The 24,814-nt window shown below is 41.7% G+C and overlaps 2 protein-coding genes across 3 annotated transcripts; both read left to right on the plus strand.

The window, feature by feature from the left end:
* Positions 1–2,510: 2,510 nt before the first annotated feature.
* Positions 2,511–23,779, plus strand: LOC110528330 (green-sensitive opsin-like). 2 transcript variants are annotated; one of them, XM_036983908.1, is made up of 5 exons: positions 2,511–2,932; positions 3,308–3,476; positions 12,675–12,840; positions 13,017–13,256; positions 23,316–23,779. In XM_036983908.1, the coding sequence occupies exons 1-5, from the start codon at positions 2,569–2,571 to the stop codon at positions 23,331–23,333; spliced, it is 957 nt and encodes a 318-aa protein (XP_036839803.1). In that variant the 5' UTR covers positions 2,511–2,568; the 3' UTR covers positions 23,334–23,779. The 2 variants fall into 2 exon arrangements, with proteins under 2 accessions (XP_036839803.1, XP_036839802.1); XM_036983907.1 differs by lacking the exon at positions 23,316–23,779 and adding an exon at positions 13,371–15,064.
* LOC110528329 (green-sensitive opsin-like) lies at positions 20,750–24,806 on the plus strand. The gene is made up of 5 exons (XM_021610312.2): positions 20,750–21,171; positions 21,589–21,757; positions 22,735–22,900; positions 23,076–23,315; positions 23,787–24,806. The coding sequence occupies exons 1-5, from the start codon at positions 20,808–20,810 to the stop codon at positions 23,889–23,891; spliced, it is 1,044 nt and encodes a 347-aa protein (XP_021465987.1). The 5' UTR covers positions 20,750–20,807; the 3' UTR covers positions 23,892–24,806.
* The last annotated feature ends 8 nt before the right edge of the window (positions 24,807–24,814 follow it).

The following is a 24,814-nucleotide window of genomic DNA, read 5'->3' on the forward strand; positions in this document are numbered from 1 at the left end:
TGTATGGTGTTTTTGTGAATTTTTTGGGGCCTTGAATCAAATGCTGTGGATATTTTGTAAAATCATAAAAATGTAGGACAAATAAAGGTATGCATAATAATATTTTGGTGGTTTAGTTTTTTGTTGTTTTGCTTTTTTTATTTGTTCAGCTGATCAGTTAGCAAAAATATAACTTTATTAGAGGTGAAATCGAAATTGTATGATACAAAATAACTGACCGTTGGTATCAAACATTTCCTTTTGTATATGATATAAACAAGTAATAGATTATTCCAATCATGAATTATTCATAGAAATGCAGTCTACTACCTAGCTAGCTAACCGACTGACGGTTAGCTTGCTAGCAACAGATCTATAACAGTGCCTTCTATTGATGACCTTATGCAAAGTGAATATAATCCAATATTCTATTTTCAATGTAAATAATAGCCAACCACAGTGCATAATGTATAGATAAGTTATTGTGACAAGCAGCAAAAACGATTAGTTATATTCCTTTAATAAATAGCTACATATTGCTATTCTGAAATACAGTATGTTGCTTTTTGCTAGCTAACCTGCAGCATACAATACTGGACTTGAGATTATCATACTATATACAACTATTAAACATTAAACATGAATATTTAAACATTCAATGTAAGTGGGTGTTCATAATCAAATTTCAAATCAAATCAAATGTATTTTATTTATATAGCCCTTCGTACATCAGCTGATATCTCAAAGTGCTGTACAGAAACCCAGCCTAAAACCCCAAACAGCAAGCAATGCAGGTGTAGAAGCACGGTGGCTAGGAAAAACTCCCTAGAAAGGCCAAAACCTAGGAAGAAACCTAGAGAGGAACCAGGCTATGTGGGGTGGCCAGTCCTCTTCTGGCTGTGCCGGGTGGAGATTATAACAGAACATGGCCAAGATGTTCAAATGTTCATAAATGACCAGCATGGTCGAATAATAATAAGGCAGAACAGTTGAAACTGGAGCAGCAGCACGGCCAGGTGGACTGGGGACAGCAAGGAGTCATCATGTCAGGTAGTCCTGGGGCATGGTCCTAGGACTCAGGTCCTCCGAGAGAGAGAAAGAAAGAGAGAAGGAGAGAATTAGAGAACGCACACTTAGATTCACACAGGACACCGAATAGGACAGGAGAAGTACTCCAGATATAACAAACTGACCCTAGCCCCCCGACATAAAAACTACTGCAGCATAAATACTGGAGGCTGAGACAGGAGGGGTCAGGAGACACTGTGGCCCCATCCGAGGACACCCCCGGACAGGGCCAAACAGGAAGGATATAACCCCACCCACTTTGCCAAAGCACAGCCCCCACACCACTAGAGGGATATCTTCAACCACCAACTTACCATCCTGAGACAAGGCTGAGCATAGCCCACAAATTCCTCCGCCATGGCACAACCCAAGGGGGGGGGGGGGGGGGGGGCAACCCAGACAGGATGACCACATCAGTGAATCAACTCACTCAGGTGACGCACCCCCTCCAGGGACGGCGTGAGAGAGCCCCAGTAAGCCAGTGACTCATCCCCTTTAATAGGGTTAGAGGCTGAGAATCCCAGTGGAAAGAGGGGAACCGGCCAGGCAGAGACAGCAAGGGCGGTTCGTTGCTCCAGAGCCTTTCCGTTCACCTTCCCACTCCTGGGCCAGACTACACTCAATCATATGACCCACTGAAGAGATGAGTCTTCAGTAGAGACTTAAAGAGACTTATAATTCAAAATACATTATTGATTGAGATGACTAGCAAGACCCAGTCAGAAAGGAACTGATATTTTGGTAGATCCTGAAAGCTGCAATAAATATACATATATACATTTGAACTATAAAGCTTACTTTGGCTCAACACACAGCGTGTAATAGGTATGCTTCAATTTTACTTCAGCATCAAATAATTTTGATGTTCTGGTACTCCTTTTGAAAACCATTGAGAGATAAATGTGTGTCTGGCTGATTGAGATAAAGCATTATGCCCCATTTTCTCATGTGAAAGGTGCTGATCCTGTAACAGTGTGCTATGGTATCCTACTCAAACGACTTAGAATTTCAGTTTTGTTGCAGATGGTAGCATGAGGTTAACTTTATTTTCAGGTAAAAACAAACAGCAGAGATATATATCTCAACATCTTTTCTCACACACACACGCACACGCACACACACATTCTCAGTAACAGGCTGTGTTTGTGATGGTGACAAAGCGACTGCATCAGCTCAATCTGTCAGGCTCTGTGAGTAAAACTGGTTTCTATATATAGAACAGAACCCACTCTGAACTGGATCCTTAATAGATATGTTGTTGTGATAAGATCACCTAGGTGTTTATGACAAGACCAATTATCCAAGTCTTTCTCAATCAACCCCCCCCCCCCCCCCCCCCCCCCCCCCCCACGTGGTATTCTCCTTGATCACCAGTTGATCACCAGTTGATCCCTGATGAGGCTGCTTAGACGTGTATATAAACATACCCAGAGCATCCCAAATAATAAAGGAGCCAGAAGACACTAGACTGCAGCTAGAGCAGATTCTCCACTTTTCATCTCAACCACTCCCTGGTTAAAGATGCAGAACGGCACTGAAGGAAACAACTTCTACATCCCCATGTCCAACAGGACTGGACTTGTAAGGAGTCCCTTTGAATACCCTCAGTACTACTTGGCGGATCCATGGCAATTCTATCTGCTTGCTGTCTACATGTTTTTCCTGATCTGTTTTGGATTCCCCATCAACGGTCTGACCTTGTACGTCACAGCGACAAACAAGAAGCTCCAGCAACCCCTCAACTTCATTCTGGTCAACTTGGCTGCAGCTGGAATGATCATGGTAGTCTTTGGATTCACCATTACCTTCTTTACCGCCATCAATGGCTACTTCGTCTTTGGACCTATGGGCTGTGCCATCGAGGGTTTCATGGCTACAATTGGAGGTAAGAGAACATCCAGTAACATACACACGCAAGACACAACTTCATATTTTTCTACTAGCACTGACTTTGTTAATAAGTACTGAATTATGGGAAAATGTATTTTCTATCACAGTGATATTTGGTTGTCTCACCTCGTCTCACTGGATAAAAGTGTATTTGTGTAATACAGCCAAACTAAGTCAAATTCTAGTTATTTTGTTGCTATATTTACATAATACCATTATGTCTCAACTAACCGACTGATATTATCAACCAATCCTGGTCTACAAAACATGAATTGTTTGAGATACATACATTGATGGAGATGCTGGAAGAAGTCTCAGCAACCAATTGGACAACAAGTCATAACTGCTCACTTTCCTTGTCTCATTCTAGGTCAGGTTTCTCTGTGGTCTCTGGTGGTGCTGGCCATTGAGAGATACATTGTCGTCTGCAAGCCCATGGGCAGCTTCACATTCACTACCACCCACGCTGGTGCCGGATGTGCATTCACCTGGGTCATGGCAATGACCTGTGCTGCCCCCCCATTGGTTGGCTGGTCTAGGTAACTCAAAACTGTGATTACAGTTTTTATTTTATTTTTACAATCGCTAGGACCCATTTCTCAATTACTTAGGTCACTTTTTCAAAACTCTTCACACAGTGAGCACAACAGCAGTCTATGTGGGCTAAACTGTGGATCATTGTTCATTGCTTTGGCACAAAATGCATTCAATGACTACATCTTTCAAATTTCAATCGTTTGAATCATTTTCTCACTCAGACACATACACTACCAAAACTCCATGTACCTACAGGTCAATTTGCACAAGTTTCCATAATCTTTTCAAAACTGTAAACTTTAGTAAAAACAACCTAACCTAACATAAAATTGATATGTTAAGACAGCAATTTGCTAAATTTCTACAGTAATACCGTATTGAAATATATTCTAAATATATTCCAAAAATGAAATAGTATCAAAACAATTGGACCAACCACAGCTGAATCACATTGTAGCTGAACACCTACCCAGGTGTTAGCCTATCAATTTCATTACCATCTATACAAAAGGGGACATCTTAGGAATAATGCTGTACTGTAATGTAAACATGGACCCAGCCAGAGATAGAGAAGTGGCTGACAGAGGAAGAAGAGTGGCTGGGAGAGGGAGAGGAGTACGTATGGTGGAAGAAGGCTGAGAGGAAGCTCAAGAGCTGTAGTCTCAGATGAGATTAGGGCTACTATAATTGATCATGTAATAAATCATGGTCTATGAATGAAAAAGGCTGGTCTGAGAGTGCAGCCAAATCTGCAACGCTCAACAGTGGCATCTATTCTGAGAAATTTCCGGCAAAACAACAGATAAGATGTGCATTCTGCAAGGGCATCTGACTGAACTGCACATTACAGAATTAAATTGAGCAAAGCCTCCAAACCCACTTGTGCGTAATTGTTTTTGTATTTCTGCTTAGGACCCAACGGTTACCTCCCACAGGCAGGAGAGGTAGGATTTTCACTGCTGTGCAGGAAACTGTAAATGTTGATATGGTCATCAGAAACAAAGGCATACAACTCACAGATTTTAAGAACAGAGTTTTTGCAGACAACATTACATTTGGAAATATTCACAATGTAAGCATAACAAATATTTCTACAGTCCTGAAACAACATCAAGTCAGTATGAAGCAGTTGTATACTGTCCCCTTTGAGAGGATCTCTGAACGAGTCAAGCAACTCAGAAACCAATATATCCAGGTAAGATGACTATAAAACACAGAACTGGGTTTGAACAAAACCAAACAGGGCAGAGGCACACAATGGCGTGTTTTTAGGTATAGTGTAAACTACCGTAATATTATTATCATGGAGATTGAAACCAGGTAAACACCACACATATTCATCTTTGTGGATGAGGCTGGTTTCAACTTGGCCAAAACACGGCGGCGAGGAAGGAATGTGATTAGGAAAAGAGCCACAGTGGATGTCCTGGGCCAGAGGGGTGACAACATCACAATGTGTGCAGCAATATCATCTGATGGACTGCTGTTACACAAACTGCTAATTGGGCCATACAACACCGAGCATCTCATTTCATTCCTGGATGACCTCTGTGGAAGGGTTGTGTCAGGTGAGGAAAGGGTTGCAGTGGGGCGAAATCGGCTAATGTTTGTAATTGTATGGGACAATGTGGCATTTCACCACTCCCGTGCAGTCACAGAGTGGTTTGCAGCCCATCCCAGGACAGTGTCACTTTTCCTACCATCTTCTCACCATTCCTCAACCCCATAGAGGAATTATTTACCTCATGGAGGTGGAAGGTTTATGACCACCATCCACATGATCAAATGTCCCTCCTGGATGCAATGAATGCTGGATGCCTGGACATATCTGCAGAAGATTGCCCGGGATGGACCAGGCATGCCAAAATATTATTTCCTAGGTGTATTGCCCAAGTTGGCATAAGATGTGATGTGGATGAGAACCTGTGGCCAAATGCAGAAGACAGGGTTGACTAGCATTGCTACTTTATCTGTATCGGAGGATGGTGTATATACAAATTATTGTATTTTGGAATCACTCAATGCCAGAAAATGACATAAAACCTATTGAAGCATATTGCATCATGTCTGATTCATTCCTGTAACATATACTGCAGTGGATTCTAAACAGTAGAGAGGTGTCATTCTTGTTTTGTAAAGACATTTTACAAAAGAAAACATTGTGTAATGCTACGTGTTGTTAGTTTTTTTTAGGTCATTGTTTTATGAGTGACAAAGTGTGCTTATTGGGTGACAACCATTGCTAGTGTTATGGAAGAATGAGTTGATTTGAGACATGTATGAAGTGTTAGTTTTAGTGCATTTTGGATGTGAAATTAACTGCTGTGCCAGGCTAAAAGTTGGTTAGGAAAACTGTGCGAAGAGTTTTGAAAAAGTGACCTAAGTATTGAGAAATGGGTCATAGTGAATGTAAAAAAAACTGTAATAAGAGGTCTCTCAGAGATATACATTGCAAGGGGGTAACTCATCTTGCTCACCACAAATAGCCTTTTCTGGTTTTGCTCAAGAAACCTTGCCACATCAGCCTTTTTAGTGGAGAGGTGAAAAGGGATAATGCCAATTATAGGCTAGAAATTATTTCATTTTAAGGATAGTGTGAACAGATTTGAAATTTAACCATGTCCAACCAGACCTAATGAGGCCCAATCTTGAGTAGCTTAAAACATGATAGCCAACAAAATAATGCAGGGTGTTAAGGCCAAGTATGTTTAGTTGATGTAGTTCAATGAATCTTATCTGATACCTTAGCATGAACCTAAATACTCTCTCCCATAGGCTTAGGCTAGACCTTAGGTCAGTGAGATAGCTTACATAATCTTATCTGACTCAGATCACTTGACTGATGTTGTTACTGCAGCTTAGCTTGTCTGATTGGTAACTTCAGATCATTCTATAGCTAGAGGACTCCTGATATCTCCAGGAGTGATAAGTATCATGTTTTGGTCTTTATCTGTCTAATACTGTCTTCCCAGTAGCCTACGTGGTGTGTGAACTCCTGACTGCTCATCATTTGCAGATAGTTGTTAACACATCAACCAGAATCAAGGGGCAGGGCAAATTGTGGCTTATTTGTGGTAAGCAGTGGCTGTATTGGAGGGGGAGTGGTTTCACCTCTACTAAACAATCATAAATTAGTACAGGGAGGTTTGTTCTGCACCTCTGCTAGGCAATTAGCAATTAGTGTTAGTTCTTCAGTCTCCCCTGGTTTCTCAACAGCAGGTGTAAGTGGCGGTCGTGTTTCAAACTAAGACCATCACCGAAACAAAGACGGTTCTGCTGAGTTGTTCTGCGACGTTCTTCGAGAGAGGAAGGCTCCACACCACTCTGTCACTTGTGTATCTTACCTAGTTATTTACATGTCTCCTTTTGCGCTTTTGTAGCTTTGTCAACTATGTGTGTATGTTTTCAAGACTTTAGACTTTACAGACGCTCCCCACCCCTTGGCTGCAATGTTTTGTGGAGATTTTCTCTTTTCCCCCTCTCTCACCTGTCCATCTCCTTATTTAAATTCCATACTGTCATTGTCACTTGTCAATAATGTTAAGCTTGAGTGGACATCTATCACCCACCAGGTGCCCTTGGAGAGTTCCTCAAGCTCATTTCTTGATGATGGCTCACCTCCCGTTGTCTGACTTAGATTCATTCCTTTCCATCTCTCTCTCCCCTCCTTGCATCTCTTGCCCTCTCCAGGTCTATGATCACTACATTGTTTCCTTTTCTGTCTACCTTTCCTCCAATCCTAACTAATCTTACCCTACCCAGATGGTAATACACCATCACATTCTTCACTCTCTCCTCTTCTACCATATCATCTCCCCCTTCTGCTAAATCATTCTCCCTCCGGTCTCCTGATTCTGACTCTTCGACTCTACTCTCCTCCCTTTCCACATCCTATAATTTACACTGTCTCCTTTCTTTTTCCGGCCAGCTCAGCCCTCCCATTCTGCTCCGTGGCCTAGTGACTCGTTACGAGCAAAAAGAGCTTACAGAACAGGGCAGCTGAGCGAAAATGGAAGAAATCTAAACTTCCGGAGGACCTATCATCCTTTCACTCCCTCCTCTGTATCCAGGCTAAAGGCCACATTCTACATTTCAAGCTTCCGTGTCTAACCCTATGAACCTCTTCTCCTCCCTCCTTAATCCTCAATCCCTCCCCCTCTGTTCTCCTTCTCTGCGGACGACTTTGTCAACCACTTTGAAAATGGTTGACGACATCAGCTATTCACTCAGCCTATTGAGTCCACTGGTCTCATTTACATAGAACTACCCCATGCCTTAACCTCTTTCTCCCCAGATGACATCCTGTGACTAGTGAGGTCTGGCCGCCCGACAACCTGCCCACTCAACCCCATCCCTTCCTCCCGTCTCCCTGGAGACCTTCTTCCATTCCTCACTTCCCTCATCAACTCATCCTTGACCACTGGCTGCATCCCCTCTGACTTCAAACTGGCCTGAGTTGCTCCCCTCCTCAAGAAACCAACACTCGACTCCTCTGACATCAAAAACTATAGACCTGTATCCCATTATTTTCTTTCCAAAACACTTGAGCATGCTGTCTCAAATCAAATTGTATTTGTCACGTGCCGAATACAACAGGTGTTATACAACAACCTTACTGTGAAATGTTCACTTACAAGCCCTTACCAACAATGCAGTTCAAGAAATGGAGTTAAGAAAATAACAATACAGAGGCTATATACAGGGGGCACCAGCACCGAGTCAAGGTGCGGGGGTACAGGTTAGTCGAGGTAATTTGTAGGTAGGGGTAAAGTGACTAAGCATAGAAAATAAACAGCAAGTATGAGAGTGTAAAAACAAAGTGGTGGGGTTGGTCAATGGTAATAGTCGGGGTGGCAATTTGATTAATTATTCAGTCTTGTGGCTTGGGGGTTGAAGCTGATAATGAGCCTTTTGGACATAGACTTGGTGCTCCGATTGTTGTGCGGTAGCTGGGAGAACAGTCTATGACTTGGGTGAGTGGAGTCAAATTCTTTTGGGCCTTCCTCTGACAGCGCCAAGTATATAGGTCCTGGATGGCAGGAAGCTTGGCCCCAGTGACGTACTAGGCCGTACTCACTAACCTGTGGTGCCGTCTTCATGACTGTCTTTGTATATTTGGACCATGATAGTTTGGTAATGTGGACACCAAGGAACTTAACTCCCAACCCGCTCCACTACAGCCCTGTCGATGTAAATGTGGGCATATTCGGCCTTCCTTTGCCTGTAGTCCGTGATCACCTCCTTTGTCTTGCGCACATTGAGGGAGAGGTTGTTGTCCTGGCACCACACTGCAGTTCTCTGACCTCCTCCTTATAGGCTGTCTCATCGTTGTCGGTGATCAGGCCTACCGCTGTGTTGTCAGCAAACGTAATAATGGTGTTGGAGTTGTGCTTGGCCACACAGTCATGGGTGAACAGGAAGTATAGGAGGGGACTGAGCAGGCACCCCTGAGTGAACCCCAGTCTTGAGGATAAGCGTGGCAGATGTGTCGTTGCCTACCCTTACCACCTGGGGGTGGCCCATCAGGAGATCCAGGATCCAGTTGCAGAGGGAGGTGTTTAGTCCCAGGGTCCTTAGCTTAGTGATGAGCTTTGTGGGAACTATGGTGTTGAACGCTGAGCTGTTATCAATGAACAGAATTCTCACATAAGTGTTTCTTTTGTCCAGGTGGGAAAGGGCAGTGTGGAGCGCAATTTAGATTGTGGATCTGTTGGGGCAGTATGTGAATTGGAGTGGGTCAAGGGTTTCTGGGATGATAGTGTTGATGTGAGCCATAACCAGCCTTTCAAAGCCCTTCATAGAGACTGACGTGCGTGCACGGGTTGGTAGTCATTTAAGCAGGTTACCTTCACTTTCTTGGACACAGGGACTATGGTGGTCTGCTTGAAACATGTAGGTTTTACAGACTCGGTCAGGGAGAGGTTGAAATTGTCAGTGAAGACACTTGCCAGTTGGTCCGTGCATGCTTTGAGTACAAATCCTGGTAATCCGTCTGGCCCTGTGACCTTATGAATGTTGACCTGTTTAAAGGTCTTGCTCACACCGGCTACAGAGAGCATGATCACACAGTAGTCCGGAACAGCTGGTGTTCTCATGCGTGCTTCAGTGTTCCTTGCCTCGACGCAAGCATAACAGGCATTTTGCTCATCTGGTAGGCTCACATCACTGGGTAGCTTGCGGCTGTGTTTCCCTACATAGTCCGTAATTGTGTGCAAGCCCTACCACATCCGATGAGCGTCAGGGCCCATGTAGTAGGATTCAATCTTATTCCTGTATTGATGCTTTGCCTGTTTGATGGTTCATCTGAAGGCATCCTGCTCCTTGAAAGTGGCAGCTCTAACCTTTAGCTTTTTGCGGATGTTGCCTGTAATCCATGGCTTCTGGTTGGGATATGTACGGTCACTGTAGGGACAACGTCGGCAACACACTTATTGATGAAGCCGGTGACTGAGGTGGTATGCTCCTCAATGCCATTGGATGAATCCCGGAACATATTCTGTCTGTACTAGCAAAACAGTCCTGTAGCTTAGCATCCGCGTCATCTGACCACTTCCGTATTGAGCGAGTCACTGGTACTTTCTGCTTTAGTTTCTGCTGGTAAGCAGGAATCAGAAGGATAGAATTATGGTCAGATTTGCCAAATGGAGGGCGAGGGAGAGCTTTGTTTACGTCTGTGTGTGGAGTAAAGGTCCAGAGTTTATTTTTCTTCCACTGGTTGCACATGTGACATGCTGGTAGAGAAGAGGTTTTCCTGCATTAAAGTCCCCGGCCACTAGGAGCACCACTTCTGGATGAGCACCGTCTCTGATCAACTTTCTCATTACATTTCTCAGAACGATTTTTTTGACCCTAACCAGTCAGGCTTCAAGATGGGTCAATCATCTGAGACTGCTCTTCTCTGGCTCTCCGCACTGCCAAAGCTGACTCTTTTTCCTCTGTTCTTTTCCACCTAGATATATCCGCTGCCTTCGACACAGTGAACCATCAGATCCTCCTTTCCACCCTAAGGGCTGGGCGTCTCAGGCTATGCAGGCCGCCCCTACCAGGTGACGTGGACAGAATCTGTCTACACCACGTACTCTCACTACTGGTGTCCCCCAAGGCTCAGTTCTGGGCCCTCTTGTCTTGTCTCTAAGCACCAAGTCACCCGGCTCCGTCATATCCTCACATGGTCACTCCTACCATTGCTATGCAGATGACACTCAACTACTTTAATCCTTCCCCCTTTCTGACACCCAGGTTCATGCTCTACAACATCTGTAGAGTACAACCCTACCTCACACAGGATGAAGAGCAGGTCCTAATCCAGGTACTTGTCCTCTCACGTCTGGACTACTGCAACTCATTGTTGCCTGGGCTCCCCACTTGTGCCATTGAACCCCTGCATCTTCTCCAGAACACTGCAGCCCACCTGATTTTCAACCTTCCGAGGTTCTCTCATGTCACCCCACTCCTCTGCATACTCCACTGACTTCCAGCCGAAGCTTGCATGCACTACAAGACCATGGTGCTTACCTATGGAAAAGAAAGAGGAACTGCCCCTCCCTACCTTCAGGCTATGCTCAAACCGTACACCTGAGCCACTTCAGGTCTTTTGGCCCTCCCACCACTACGGTATGGCAGTTCCCACTCAGCCCAGTCCAAGTTCTTATGTCCTGGCACCCCAATATTGGAACCAGCTTCTCCCTGAAGCTAGGACAGCGGTGTCCCTGCCCATTTTCCCGAAAACATCTGAAACCCTACCTCTTCAAACAGTCCAACCCCCCCCCCCTCCCCCCATTCTATATCTGGCTCTACTGATAGTTACATTGTTGAGGAAAAATTAGCTTTTTATGCCTGTGATATGAGGTTGTCCCCCTTAGCCATCTTTAGATTAATGCTCTAACTGTAAGTCGCTCTGGATTAGAGCGTCTGCTAAATGACTCAAATGTAACAGACATTCTGGAGACTACTGTACTCAGAAATAATGGAGCATAGGTCTTCCAACCCCCCAAAAATGTAAGTTTTTACGTGGTTTATTCATTCAGTCTTAGTGGAAAGACTAGAAGAAACATGTTGGCCATATCGGTTTAAACCAGTGAATGCATCAGTGCAGCCTTGCCTTAGATCCGGAGACCGTAATGGTGTAATATAGTCTTGAGGCGTGAGTACCACCAGGGTGTGATACCCGGTTGATTACATTGGTGCGAATCGCAACTTCCACTTAAATTTCACTTTGTTGTGCATTGGTTTAAATAGGAGACAAAGCGAAAATTTGAGATAAGTGGAATTTAGGATTCACCCTCAATGGATAGATAAATTACAAACTGTGTCAACTACCCAGTCTGATTAGTTAATACATAACTGGATGAGAAGTTAATTTAATGGTTTGGAACTGTAGAGAGAGCAGGCAAGCAATCTGCAGACAATTTGCCAACCTTTCCCCACTTCAATAGACTGGAGAAAGGCAAGTCAGTTAAGAACAAATTCTTATTTACAATGACGGCATAACCCGGCCAATCCCGGACGATTCTGGGCCAATTGTTCACCGCCCTATGGGACTCCCATTCACAGCTGCATGTGATGCAGTCTGGATTCAAACTAGGGACTGTAGTGTCGCCTCTTGCACTGAGATGCAGTGCCTGAGACTGCTGCACCACTCGGAAGCCCACCTGAGTAGCTCTCTACTACAGTACTGTAAGTAGCTCTTTTCAGTCTTGGCCTCAGTTTTCTAGTTATGTTATTCATAACTTAACTGGCATAGTAAACTGACCAGTTCTTTCAAATAAGGTGACACGTTATTCTAGATTCAGTTATTTAATTTACACCTGAAGTTAAAATAGTGTCTGGTTCTCAAAGATCCGATCAGAGTGGCCAGGAAGGTTTTGGGAAAGATTGTGATCTGATCTGGTGACATCACACACTGAGGTGGAAGTAGACATTTTGAGTTTGTGTTTATAGGATGCCGACCATAGCCTCTCAACATTCTGCCCACTGAGAAAGGGCAAAAACCATCTCATCTGGTTATACTACATAATTATAGATAAACGGCACATAAGTCAATCTAATTTATACATTTGACAAGTATTGTATTCATAGTAAACTCCTTTCTGAAAGACTATCATTCAAAGACATCATCCAAGGCATAACTGTGATAACCTTTTATACATTTTGAAGTAAAATATTTGAATACAGGCTTATTTATTGTCTTTCCCACATAGATATATCCCAGAGGGCATGCAGTGCTCATGTGGACCTGATTACTACACCTTGGCCGAAGGCTTCAACAATGAATCATATGTGATCTACATGTTCTCCTGCCACTTCTGTGTTCCTGTCGTCACCATCTTCTTCACGTACGGAAGCCTTGTCCTCACAGTCAAGGCGGTAAGGCGGTTAATTCTAGTACACTGCTCAGACAGACAGTTTGTCTATCCCTTTTTCCTAAACACAACAAATCAATCAATTCCATATTCGGTGGTTGAATGTAGTTGAGATATACTGCCCATACTTTTTTTCAAACAATTATTTGATTTCATGTGTGTTCCCTTGTTTGTTTTCAGGCTGCAGCTTCCCAGCAGGACTCAGCATCTACCCAGAAAGCTGAGAAGGAAGTGACACGTATGTGCTTCCTGATGGTTTGTGGTTTCCTGATTGCCTGGACCCCCTATGCAAGCTTTGCTGCCTGGATCTTCTTCAACAAAGGAGCTGCCTTTACAGCCACAGCCATGGCTATTCCAGCCTTCTTCTCAAAGAGCTCAGCCATCTTCAACCCAGTCATCTATGTGTTGATGAACAAACAGGTTCGTAACATATTTTGATCTCTCTCTTTTGTGCATCAATAAACAATGCTTCATGTTGGGCAAAGTGAAAAATGCTAACAATATATTTCTCTAATTATCCTTCTCTCTCTACAGTTCCGTAGCTGCATGTTGGCTGCTGTAGGAATTAGTTCAGGAGCTGATGATGAGACCTCTGTGTCAGCAAGCAAGACAGAAGTGTCCTCTGTGGGCCCTGCATAACAACTTCAAAGGATTACATTTTTTACATGGACTGGCATATTTTCAATTAGGTAGATTTATTTTCTAATCAGAAGATGCCCTCTTACAGTACAGTCCTCAAAACATTGCATAATCAAACATAGCCAATTTTTACTCTGCATTTTATGTTGCAGTTTCTTAGACCACCGAAGCACAGGAGAACTTTCACATTGTGATTTTTCATTTTTTCCCAGCAAGGTGAATCCTCAAGAGTTTTCATGATTAAAACCACTTGAAGGTTTGGTTTTTGCTCCATAGCTTTTGGGCACCCGTCACAGTGAGACACAATTCCCCTCTGAGCATCACCTGCTGTAAAGGACAGCAATACCACTAAAAGGCAAGTCATGCTACTGTGACAGAAAGTGGATTCTTGCCAATTACAGGGGAGGGGGCAGCAGGTAGCGTAGCGGTTAAGAGCGTCCGGCCATTAACCAAAAGGTTGCTGGCTTGAATCCCAGAGCCGACTAGGTGAAAAAACTGTTGATTGAGCAAGACACTTAACCATAATTTCTACTATATGTCACTCTGGATAAGAGTGTCTGGTAAATGACTAGAATGTAAATGTTATTACGCTTCAAGGCTTCTCCACCCTTTCACAAATCTGCACTTGGTATACTGACTGTCATTCTTTTTCAAAAAAGTGACATGCAAACCAAATTAGGACTCTTTTCCATTGCTTCACACAATAACTTCTCTACATAATTGCTTGAGCTTGAGATGGCATAGTGAACTACTCTCATGCTTTTGTCTTGAAGGATTGAGATTGAATTGGTACGAAATGAGGCTACATATACTGAGTGTACAAAGCATTACAAATATCTTCCTAATATTGAGTTGCTGATTGTGCCCCTACTGTCCCTTCACCTGCGGGGAATCCAGGAAGAGAGAAGTCTCTAATAACAAATATGTGGATTGTTGGGAGGTTAAATTGCTTAGGAGCCGACAATCATAATTGTTCTATTTATTACACACTTAAGCCCTCAGAACATCCTCAATTTGTCAGGGCATGGACTCTACAAGGTGTTGAAAGCATTCCACAGGGAGGCTGGCCCATGTTGACTCCAATGCTTTCCACAGTTGTTTTAAGTTGGCTGGATGTCCTTTGAGTGGTGTACCATTCTTGATACACATGGGTAACTGCTGAGTGTGAAAACCCCAGTAGCGTTGCAGTTCTTGACACAACCTGGTGTGCCTGGCACCTTGTACCATACCCTGTTCAAAGGGACTTATGTTGTCTTGCCCATTCACCCGCTGACTGACACACATACACAATCCATGTCTCAATTGACTCAAGGCTTAAAAATCCTTAATTAATATGTCTCCTCCCCTTCATCTACACTGATTAAGTGACATCAATAAGGGATCATAGCTTTCACCTGGATTCACCTTTTTCATGGAAAGAGCAGGTGTTCCTAATGTGGCTTTTGTTGGCCACCTTTATGCTATAATTTGCTGAAAACATTTTATAAATACTTATTAATGTTATTTTAGATTAATAAATGCATGCATCAAAAGGTTTTTGTGTCGTTTAATGTTTTTGACTGGATATGTGCAAAAATATAATTATATGAGAATTAATGTTTGGTTGTTTTGATCCCAGTTGGTCACACATGTTAGGCGCTACCAACAATATTAATTGATTTATACACAAGGTGCCAAAAAAAGTTGTTAATTTATTGCAAATTCATCTTAATTGCCATGTCCTATACAAGAGTCTGTATCTAGTCCCTGGCTTTTGGTCCTTATTCTTTCTCTACAGTTTCATACACCCTGACCATGTTGTGTGGCAAGAACTCAATGGGTGATGAGGGGGCTTCTTCTGTGTCAACAAGCAATACAGGACTGTCTTCTCTGGGCCAAGTCTTCTGTTGTCTTTTGGGACTCTGAATCCTCTCTTCATTCTATTTCTTCTTTCTAAGCTGCTCTTATGTGTCTGACAGTCACTGTTGGTGTCAGATATCGGTGATTGATAGTCCTGACAGTGACACTAAGCTCTGTGTTTAACCTATAGTGTCAGCATGGATTTTCTCAACAAGCTAATGTATACACGGAAAGGCCATATTAACCTTTTACTGCAATGGGCTAAATCAGGGTCACACACAGTGCTTATTGGTAGTCTTAAACAAATGTACTTTGAAACGAAAGTATACACCATACATATAGGTATGGGCTTACAAAAAAGAAGACACCTGTACCATATCAGATATAGAGTTGAAATGTATTCAATTTTGATTTTGTATCCCAATATTACACTTTACACTTCAACTATGACAGAAAATCAGAAAAAAAATCAGAAAAAAAATCCATAAAATCCCATTGTAGGTTTTTATGAATTTATTTGTAAATTATGGTGGAAAATAAGTATTTGGTCAATAACAAAAGTTTATCTCAATACTTTGTTATATACCCTTTGTTGGCAATGACAGAGGTCAAACGTTTTCTGTAAGTCTTCACAAGGTTTTCACACACTGTTGCTGGTATTTTGGCCCATTCCTCCATGAAGATCTCCTCTAGAGCAGTGATGTTTTGGGTCTGTTGCTGGGCAACACAGACTTTCAACTCCCTCCAAAGATTTTCTATGGGGTTGAGATCTGGAGACTGGCTAGGCCACTCCAGGGCCTTGAAATGCTTCTTACGAGGCCACTCCTTCATTGCCCGGGCGGTGTGTTTGGGATCATTGTCATGCTGAAAGACCCAGCCACGTTTCATCTTCAATGCCCTTGCTGATGGAAGGAGGTTTTCACTCAAAATCACATGAGACATGGCCCCATTCATTCTTTCCTTTACACGGATCAGTCATCCCTTTGCAGAAAACAGCCCCAAAGCATGATGTTTTCACCCCCATGCTTCACAGTGGGTATGGTGTTCTTTGGATGCAACTCAGCGTTCTTTGTCCTCCAAACACGACGAGTTGAGTTTTTTCCAAAAAGTTATATTTTGGTTTCATCTGACCATATGACATTCTCCCAATCTTCTTCTGGATCATCCAAATGCTCTCTAGCAAACTTCAGATGGGCCTGGACATGTACTGGCTTAAGCAGGGGGACACGTCTGGCACTGCAGGATTTGAGTCCCTGGCAGCGTATTGTGTTACTGATGGTAGGCTTTGTTACTTTGGTCCCAGCTCTCTGCAGGTCATTCACTAGGTCCCCCCGTGTGGTTCTGGGATTTTTGCTCACCGTTCTTGTGATCATTTTGACCCCACGGGGTGAGATCTTGCGTGGAGCCAGACCGAGGGAGATTATCAGTGGTCTTGTATGTCTTCCATTTCCTAATAATTGCTCCCACAGTTGATTTCTTCAAACCAAGCTGCTTACCTATTGCAGATTCAGTCTTCCCAGCCTGGTGCAGGTCTACAATTTTGTTTCTGTGACAGCTCTTTGGTCTTGGCCATAGTGGAGTTTGGAGTGTGACTGTTTGAGGTTGTGGACAGGTGACTTTTATACTGACAACAAGTTCAAACAGGTGCCATTAATACAGGTAACGAGTGGAGGACAGAGGAGCCTCTTAAAGAAGAAGTTACAGGTCTGTGAGAGCCAGAAATCGTGCTTGTTTGTAGGTGACCAAATGCTTATTTTCCACCATAATTTGCAAATAAATTCATAAAAAATCCTACAATGTGATTTTCTGGATTTTTGTGTACCTATGATGAAAATTACAGGCCTCTCTCATCTTTTTAAGTGGGAGAACTTGCACGATTGGTGGCTGACTAAATACTTTTTTGCCCCACTGTACATCACAGAAGACTGAAATATAGCAAAACAGCTTGACATAGAAACACTGGATTTTTGCCCCCCCCCCCAAAAAAGAAACATTTATTCATTGTTAAATTCTGAAAAATATTAATAACATTCCACCCATGAGGCCACTAGGTCATTTGAATGCAGGACACGTTTTTTAGATACAAAACACATCTGAAATTCTACTCTCAACACAGCCAAGTACCACACTGTAACAGTATGTAAGAAGTTACACCCCAGCCCAGAAGCATCCTTTTTTAATGCTCCTCTCAGAGGTTGCTCAACCGAGTTGTTTATACTTGGTGTTAAGACATACATGGAACTTTATTTTAATTGGATGTAACAATCTAGATTTTGTTGCCTGCATTTGGATGCATTAATGCATTCTAAGAGACCATTGAATAAACATGTATTTCTATGTAACGTAAAAATTTATTATAAACATGTATATAAACATGTATTTCTATGTAATGTAAAAATGTATTATAAACACGTATATAAACACGTATATATGTATTTCTATGTAATGTAAAAATGTATTATAAACATGTATTTCTATGTAATGTAGGATGGGACAAATAAATGGATGCATAAATCATGTATTTTTTTATACACTTAATTTATTTTTATTTTTACTTTGCTATTTTGTTTGTTGAGCTGATTTGTTTAGCTGTTTGATTAGCTGATCACTTTACAAATGACTCATCAGTAAAATCATGAAATGTTGTATCTGGAAATATGCCAAAATGATTGATCAAGACCATAGTAATGTTATGATACAAACTCACTGATCAGTGACCATTTTAAGATATTTATTTTATAAATGCCTTATAGCAAAGCCTTTCTCCTGAGGTCATCATCCTTATTTTCAGAGGTGGTTCAGGGAAATCTGGCCTGAAGAGTTGTGTTATAAACACAAACACAAACACAAACTGTAAAACAAAAGCCTTTCCCCTGAGGTCGTCGTCCTTATTTTCAGAGGTGGTTCGGAAAAATCTGTCCTGAAGAGTTGTGTTACAGTACCTCCCAAAACTAACGACGCTGTCTTGTGCCATGCTTGAGACCCAGGTTGAACCCCAGTAGGTCACATGTTGATGGTCATATCCTGTGTCTGTATCTAGTACCTTGTTCACTGACGTTTGGTCCTCATTCTCTGATACCTTTTCCAATGTATGATATTTTTGGGGCCATGAATAAAATGCTGTAAATGTTTTGTAAAAACATTCAAATGTAGGACAAATACAGTGCCCTCCGTAATTTTTGGGACAGTGAAGCATGTTTTATTATTTTAGCCCTTTACCCCAAAAGTTTGTAGACTGAGGTTCAAGTGCAGACTGTCAGATATAATTTGAGGGTATTTTCATCCATATTGGGTGAACCATTTAGAAATTACAGCACTTTTTGTACATAGCTCCCCCATTTTAGTGCACCAAAAGTATTGGCTCAAATTCACTAATATGTGTAATAAAGTAGTCAAAAGTTTAGTATTTGGTCCCATATTCCTAGCAGGTAATGATTACACCAGGCTTGTGACTCTACAAACTTGTTGGATGCATTTGCTGTTTGTTTTGGTTGTATTTCAGATTTTTCTGTTCACAATATAATTGAATAGTGAATAATGTATTGTGTCATTTTGGAGTCACTTTTATTGTAAATAAAAATATGATATGTTTCTTAACACTTCTACGCTAATATGGATGATTATTGATAGTCATGAATGAATCATGAATAATGATGAGTGAGAAAGAGGTTATCATTTTAGGAGGGGTATAGTATTTGTGCGTCTGTAACTTTTTTTTATGTTACTTGTTGCTAGCTAACCTGCAGCATTCAAGATGAGACTTGAGATTATCATACTATATACAACCATTAAACATTAAGCATGCAATGTAAGTGGGTGTTTTTCATTCAAAAATGTTTTGGATGTAGATAACAAGCAAGACCCAGTCAGAAAGGAACAGAAAGTTGTACCAGAAACCAAAACCAGATTTTGGTAGATCTTGAAAGCTGCATTTAATATACATATATATACATTTTAACTATAAAGCTTACTTTGGCTCAACATACAAACACGCACTATGTAAAGAATGATAGCTTTGGAGCACCTTAAATGACATTTTTGGTAAAAAAATACAACTCGCCTCCATCATTCATTGAATAGCCCACTGATATTGCCAACTACTTTAATGACTTTTCATTGGCAAGAAAAAACAAACTTTGGGATGACATGCCAGCAACAAACGCTGACACCACACATCCAAGTATATCTGATCAAATTATGATAGACAAGCATTGTGCTTCTGAATTCCGTAAATTCAGTGTGGAAGAGGTGACATTTCTTGTTGTTGTCTATCAACAATGACAGGCCACCGGGGTCTGACAATCTGGATGGAAAATTACTGAGGATAATAGTGGACGATATTGCCACTCCTATTTGCCAAATCTTCAATTTAAGCCTACTAGAAAAGGTAGGTAGGTAGTTGTCTAAAAAATTGTCTAACTGAATCTAAATCCAAATCATATGAACCTGTTCTGCTAACTGCCTGGCTGATTGAGATAAAGAATTATGCCCTATTTCTCATTTGAAAGGTGCTGATCCTGAAACAGTATCCTATGGAATCTTACTCAAATGATGTATATTTGCATTTTTACTGCAGATGGTGACATGTGGTTAACTTCATTTTCAGGTAAAAACAAACAGCACTATTTCCCTCTCAATATTATATTTTTGGCGACAGCCCTCAATCCCTAAATGTTAAACCACCTCCCAAATTTGAAACTGGATACCAAATATGCAGTACCAGTCAAACGTTTGGACACACCTATTCATTCAAGGGTTTTTCTTTATTTTTTACTTTTTCCTACATTGTATAATAATAGTGAAGACATAAAAACTATGAAATAACACATATGGAATCATGTAGTAACCAAAAAAGTGTTAAATAAATCAAAATAGATTTTCGATTTTTGATTCTTCAAAGTCGCCACCCTTTGCCTTGATGACAGCTTTGCACACTCTTGGCATTCTCTCAACCAGCTTCATGAGGTAGTCACTTGGAATCCATTTCAATTGACAGGTATGCAAAGCCTAGCAGGCTGCGTGTGGTGGTGCCAGAGTGACTGCATCAGCTCTGTCTGTCATGCTCTCTGAATAAAACCGTTTTTTATATATAGAACAGAACCCAAACTAGAACCCAAACTTACCAAATTGATCAGTTCAGTGATTGCCTAAATTCAAAACATCTGGTCTTTCATGTCAGATAAATCAATAGCATGAAATGCCTGCGGTACTCCAGGACCAGGGTTGCCTACCCTTGATCTAGGTGATTATGACAAGACCAATTATCCAATCACTCTCATTCAAATCCCCCCGCCCTTCTCCCCACGTGCCCCCACCCCCTGCCTCCCCCTCCACGTGGTACTCTCCTTGATCACCAGTTGATCCCTGATGAGGCTGCTTAGACGTGTATATAAACATACCCATAGAATCCCTGATAATAAAGGAGCCAGAAGACACTAGACTGCAGCTAGAGCAGATTCTCCACTTTTCATCTCAACCACTCCCTGGTTAAAGATGCAGAACGGCACTGAAGGAAACAACTTCTACATCCCCATGTCCAACAGGACTGGGCTTGTAAGGAGTCCCTTTGAATACCCTCAGTACTACTTGGCGGATCCATGGCAATTCTATCTGCTTGCTGTCTACATGTTTTTCCTGATCTGTTTTGGATTCCCCATCAACGGTCTGACCTTGTACGTCACAGCGACAAACAAGAAGCTCCAGCAACCCCTCAACTTCATTCTGGTCAACTTGGCTGCAGCTGGAATGATCATGGTAATGTTTGGATTCACCATCACCATTACATCTGCTGTCAATGGCTACTTCGTCTTTGGACCTATGGGCTGTGCCATCGAGGGTTTCATGGCTACACTTGGAGGTAAGAGAACATCTAGTCACATACACACACACCCCACACCCACACACATACACACATAAGACAAATGTGTATTTTCTTACTAGCACTGACTTTCCTCATAACTAATGGATTAAGGGAAAATGTACATTCTATGACTGTGATATGTGGTTGTCTCACCTGGTCTCACTGGATAAAAGTCTCACCTGGTCTCACTGGATTTGTGTAATACAGCCAAACTAGGTCAAATTATATTTATTTTGTTGCTATATTTAGATCAACAATTTATGTTTGAGCAAACCGACTGATACAAGCAACCAATCCTGGTCTAAAAAAATATTAATTGTTTGAGATACACACATTGATGGAGATGCTGGAAGAAGTCTCAGCAACCAAATGGAAAACAAGTCCTAACTGCTCACTTTCCTTGTCTCATTGTAGGTCAGGTTGCTCTGTGGTCTCTGGTGGTGCTGGCCATTGAGAGATACATTGTCGTCTGCAAGCCCATGGGCAGCTTCACATTCACTACCACCCACGCTGGTGCCGGATGTGCATTCACCTGGGTCATGGCAATGGCCTGTGCTGCCCCCCCATTGGTTGGCTGGTCTAGGTAACTCAAAACATTGATTAATAAGAGGTCTCACAGAGCTTTACATTGAAGGGGGTAACTCATCTTGCTCACCACAAATGGCAGTTGCTGGTTCTGGAATCGCAACTTCCACTTAAGTTTCACTTTGTCGTGCAGTGATTTCAATGGAGACAAAGTGAAAATTTGAGATAAGTGGAAGTTAAGATTCACCCACAATGGATAGATCAATTACAAACAATGTTAAATACCCTGTCTGATTAGTTAATGCAAAACTGGATGAGTAAATGATTGATATTGGTTATGGTACTGTTTGCACCCTGTAGAGAGGGCAGGCAAGCAATCTGCAGGTAATCTGCCGACCTTCCCCCAACTTCAATAAACTAGGAGCGCTTGTTTAGTTCTCTACTACAGTACTGTACAGTAGCTCTTGTCAGTCTTTGCCTCTCAGTTCTCTCATTGTTGTTACAATGGTATTCATAAAACTTAACAGGCACAGTAAACTGACTACTTCCTCTTCCAAATAAGGTGAAAACTGTATTTGAAATAATTAATTATATTTACACCTGAATTTAAAATCGTTTCTGGTTCTCCAAGATCCAATCATAGTGGCCAGGAATGTTTTGGAAAAGATTGTGATCTGATCTGGTGAGATGGAGTGAGGTGAGGTGGAAGTAGGTGGAAGTAGTGTTTTTAGTAGTGAGTTTGTGTTTTTAGAATGATGACAGTAGCCTCTCAACATTCTGCCCTTCAGGATTGGATTTGGCTCTGGGAAAGGGCAAAAACAATCTCATTGGATTATAATGCATAAGTATAGTTATACAGCATCTAAGTCAATGATCTGATTAATACATTTGACAAGTATAGTAATTACAGTAATGGTCTTTCAGATGGGAGTTTACAACTCAAATACTTCATCAAGTGAATAACTGTGATAACCTTTTATACATTTTAAAGCAAAATATTTTAAAACAGTTTCATTTATTGTCTTTCCCACATAGATATATCCCAGAGGGCATGCAGTGCTCATGTGGACCTGATTACTACACCTTGGCCGAAGGCTTCAACAATGAATCATATGTGATCTACATGTTCTCCTGCCACTTCTGTGTTCCTGTCGTCACCATCTTCTTCACGTACGGAAGCCTTGTCCTCACAGTCAAGGCGGTAAGGCGGTTAATTCTAGTACACTGCTCAGACAGACAGTTTGTCTATCCCTTTTTCCTAAACACAACAAATTAATCACTCGATATTCGGTGGTTGAATGTAGTTGAGATATACTGCCCATACTTTTTTTCAAGCAATTATCTGATTTCATGTGTGTTCCCTTGTTTGTTTTCAGGCTGCAGCTTCCCAGCAGGACTCAGCATCTACCCAGAAAGCTGAGAAGGAAGTGACACGTATGTGCTTCCTGATGGTTTGTGGTTTTCTGATTGCCTGGACCCCCTATGCCAGCTTTGCTGCCTGGATTTTCTTCAACAAAGGAGCTGCCTTTACAGCCACAGCCATGGCTATTCCAGCCTTCTTCTCAAAGAGCTCAGCCATCTTCAACCCAGTCATCTATGTGTTGATGAACAAACAGGTTGGTAACAAACACTGACTATACCAAACAACCCCTCACACACATGAAAATGTGAAAGTGTGAAAACCCCAGCAGCATTGCAGTTCTTGTCACAAACCGGTGCGCCTACTACCATAACCTGTTCAAAGAAATGTAAATATTTTAACTTGCCAATTCACCCCGTAAATGGCACACACACACACAATCCATGTCTCAAATGTCTCACGGCTTAAAAATCCTTCTATAACCTGTCTCCTCCCCTTCAACTACATTGATTGAAGTAGATTTAACAAGTGACATCAAGAAGGGACCATAGCTTTCACCTGGATTCACCTGGACAGTCTATGTCATGGAAAGAGCAGGTGTCTTTAATATTTTGTATACAGTGTATGTTGGGCTCTCTCTTTTGTGCATCAATAAACAATGCTTCATGTTGGGCAAAGTGAAAAATGCTAACAATCTATTTCTCTAATTATCCTTCTCTCTCTACAGTTCCGTAGCTGCATGTTGGCTGCTGTAGGAATTAGTTCAGGAGCTGAAGATGAGACCTCTGTGTCAGCAAGCAAGACAGAAGTGTCCTCTGTGGGCCCTGCATAACAACTTCAAAGGATTACATTTTTTACATGAACTGGCATATTTTCAATTAGGTAGATTTATTTTCTAATCAGAAGATGCCCTCTTACAGTACAGTCCTCAAAACACAAAACATTGCTTAATCAAACATAGCCCATTTTTATTGTGCAATATATGTTGTATTTCCTTAGACCACCAGAGCACAGGAGAACTTTCAAGTTGTGATTTTTCATTTTTTCCCAGCAAGTTGAATCCTCAAGAGTTTTCATGACGAACCACTTGAAGGTTTTGTTATAGCTCCGTAGCTTTGGGCACTCTTCAAAGTGAGACAAACAATTCCTCTCTGAGCAACACCTGCATTAATGAACAGCAATACCACTAAAAGGCAAGTCATGCTACTTTGACACAAAGTGGATTCTTGCCAATTATGGGTGGTTGCAGGTAGCATAGCAGTTAAGAGCATTGAGCCAGTACCTGAAGAGTCACTTGTCTGAATCCCTTAGCCAACTAGGTGAAAAATATGTCCATGTGCCCTTGATTGAGCTACGCATTTAACCCTAATTGCTCCTGTACAGTAAGTCACTCTGGGGAAGAGTGTCTGCTAAATTACTAAAATATAAATGTAATTACACTGCACACATCAAGGCGTCTCTACTCTTTCAAAAATCTGCACTTGGTATATTGACTGTCATTTATGTTAAGAGGGTGACATACATACCAAATCATAGCTGAGGTGGAAAGATACCTATTGTGAATGGTTGAGCTTTGGAATGACATACTGAACTACTTTCATACTTTGACGATGAAGGATTGAGATTTAATTGGTACAATGTGAGGCTACATACGTGTGGCTTTTGTTGGCCACTTGTATATTATCATTTGCTGAATACATTTTATAAATACTTCTTATGAAAATGTTATTCTAGATTAATAAATGCATGCATGAA

The sequence above is a fragment of the Oncorhynchus mykiss genome, chromosome 7 (assembly GCF_013265735.2).
Source record: "Oncorhynchus mykiss isolate Arlee chromosome 7, USDA_OmykA_1.1, whole genome shotgun sequence".
Taxonomy (NCBI): Eukaryota; Metazoa; Chordata; class Actinopteri; order Salmoniformes; family Salmonidae; genus Oncorhynchus; species Oncorhynchus mykiss.

What these genes read in the sequence shown, in the direction of transcription:
- LOC110528330 (XM_036983907.1), top strand. Translation starts at nt 2,569, where the DNA reads ATGCAGAACGGCACTGAAGGAAACAACTTCTACATCCCCATGTCCAAC. An exon ending in TTTCATGGCTACAATTGGAG is followed by an intron (nt 2,933 to 3,307) that starts GTAAGAGAACAT and finishes GTCTCATTCTAG; the next exon opens with GTCAGGTTTCTCTGTGGTCT. An exon ending in TTGTCCTCACAGTCAAGGCG is followed by an intron (nt 12,841 to 13,016) that starts GTAAGGCGGTTA and finishes GTTTGTTTTCAG; the next exon opens with GCTGCAGCTTCCCAGCAGGA.
- LOC110528329 (XM_021610312.2), top strand. Translation starts at nt 20,808, where the DNA reads ATGCAGAACGGCACTGAAGGAAACAACTTCTACATCCCCATGTCCAAC. An exon ending in TTTCATGGCTACACTTGGAG is followed by an intron (nt 21,172 to 21,588) that starts GTAAGAGAACAT and finishes GTCTCATTGTAG; the next exon opens with GTCAGGTTGCTCTGTGGTCT. An exon ending in ATGTGTTGATGAACAAACAG is followed by an intron (nt 23,316 to 23,786) that starts GTTGGTAACAAA and finishes CTCTCTCTACAG; the next exon opens with TTCCGTAGCTGCATGTTGGC.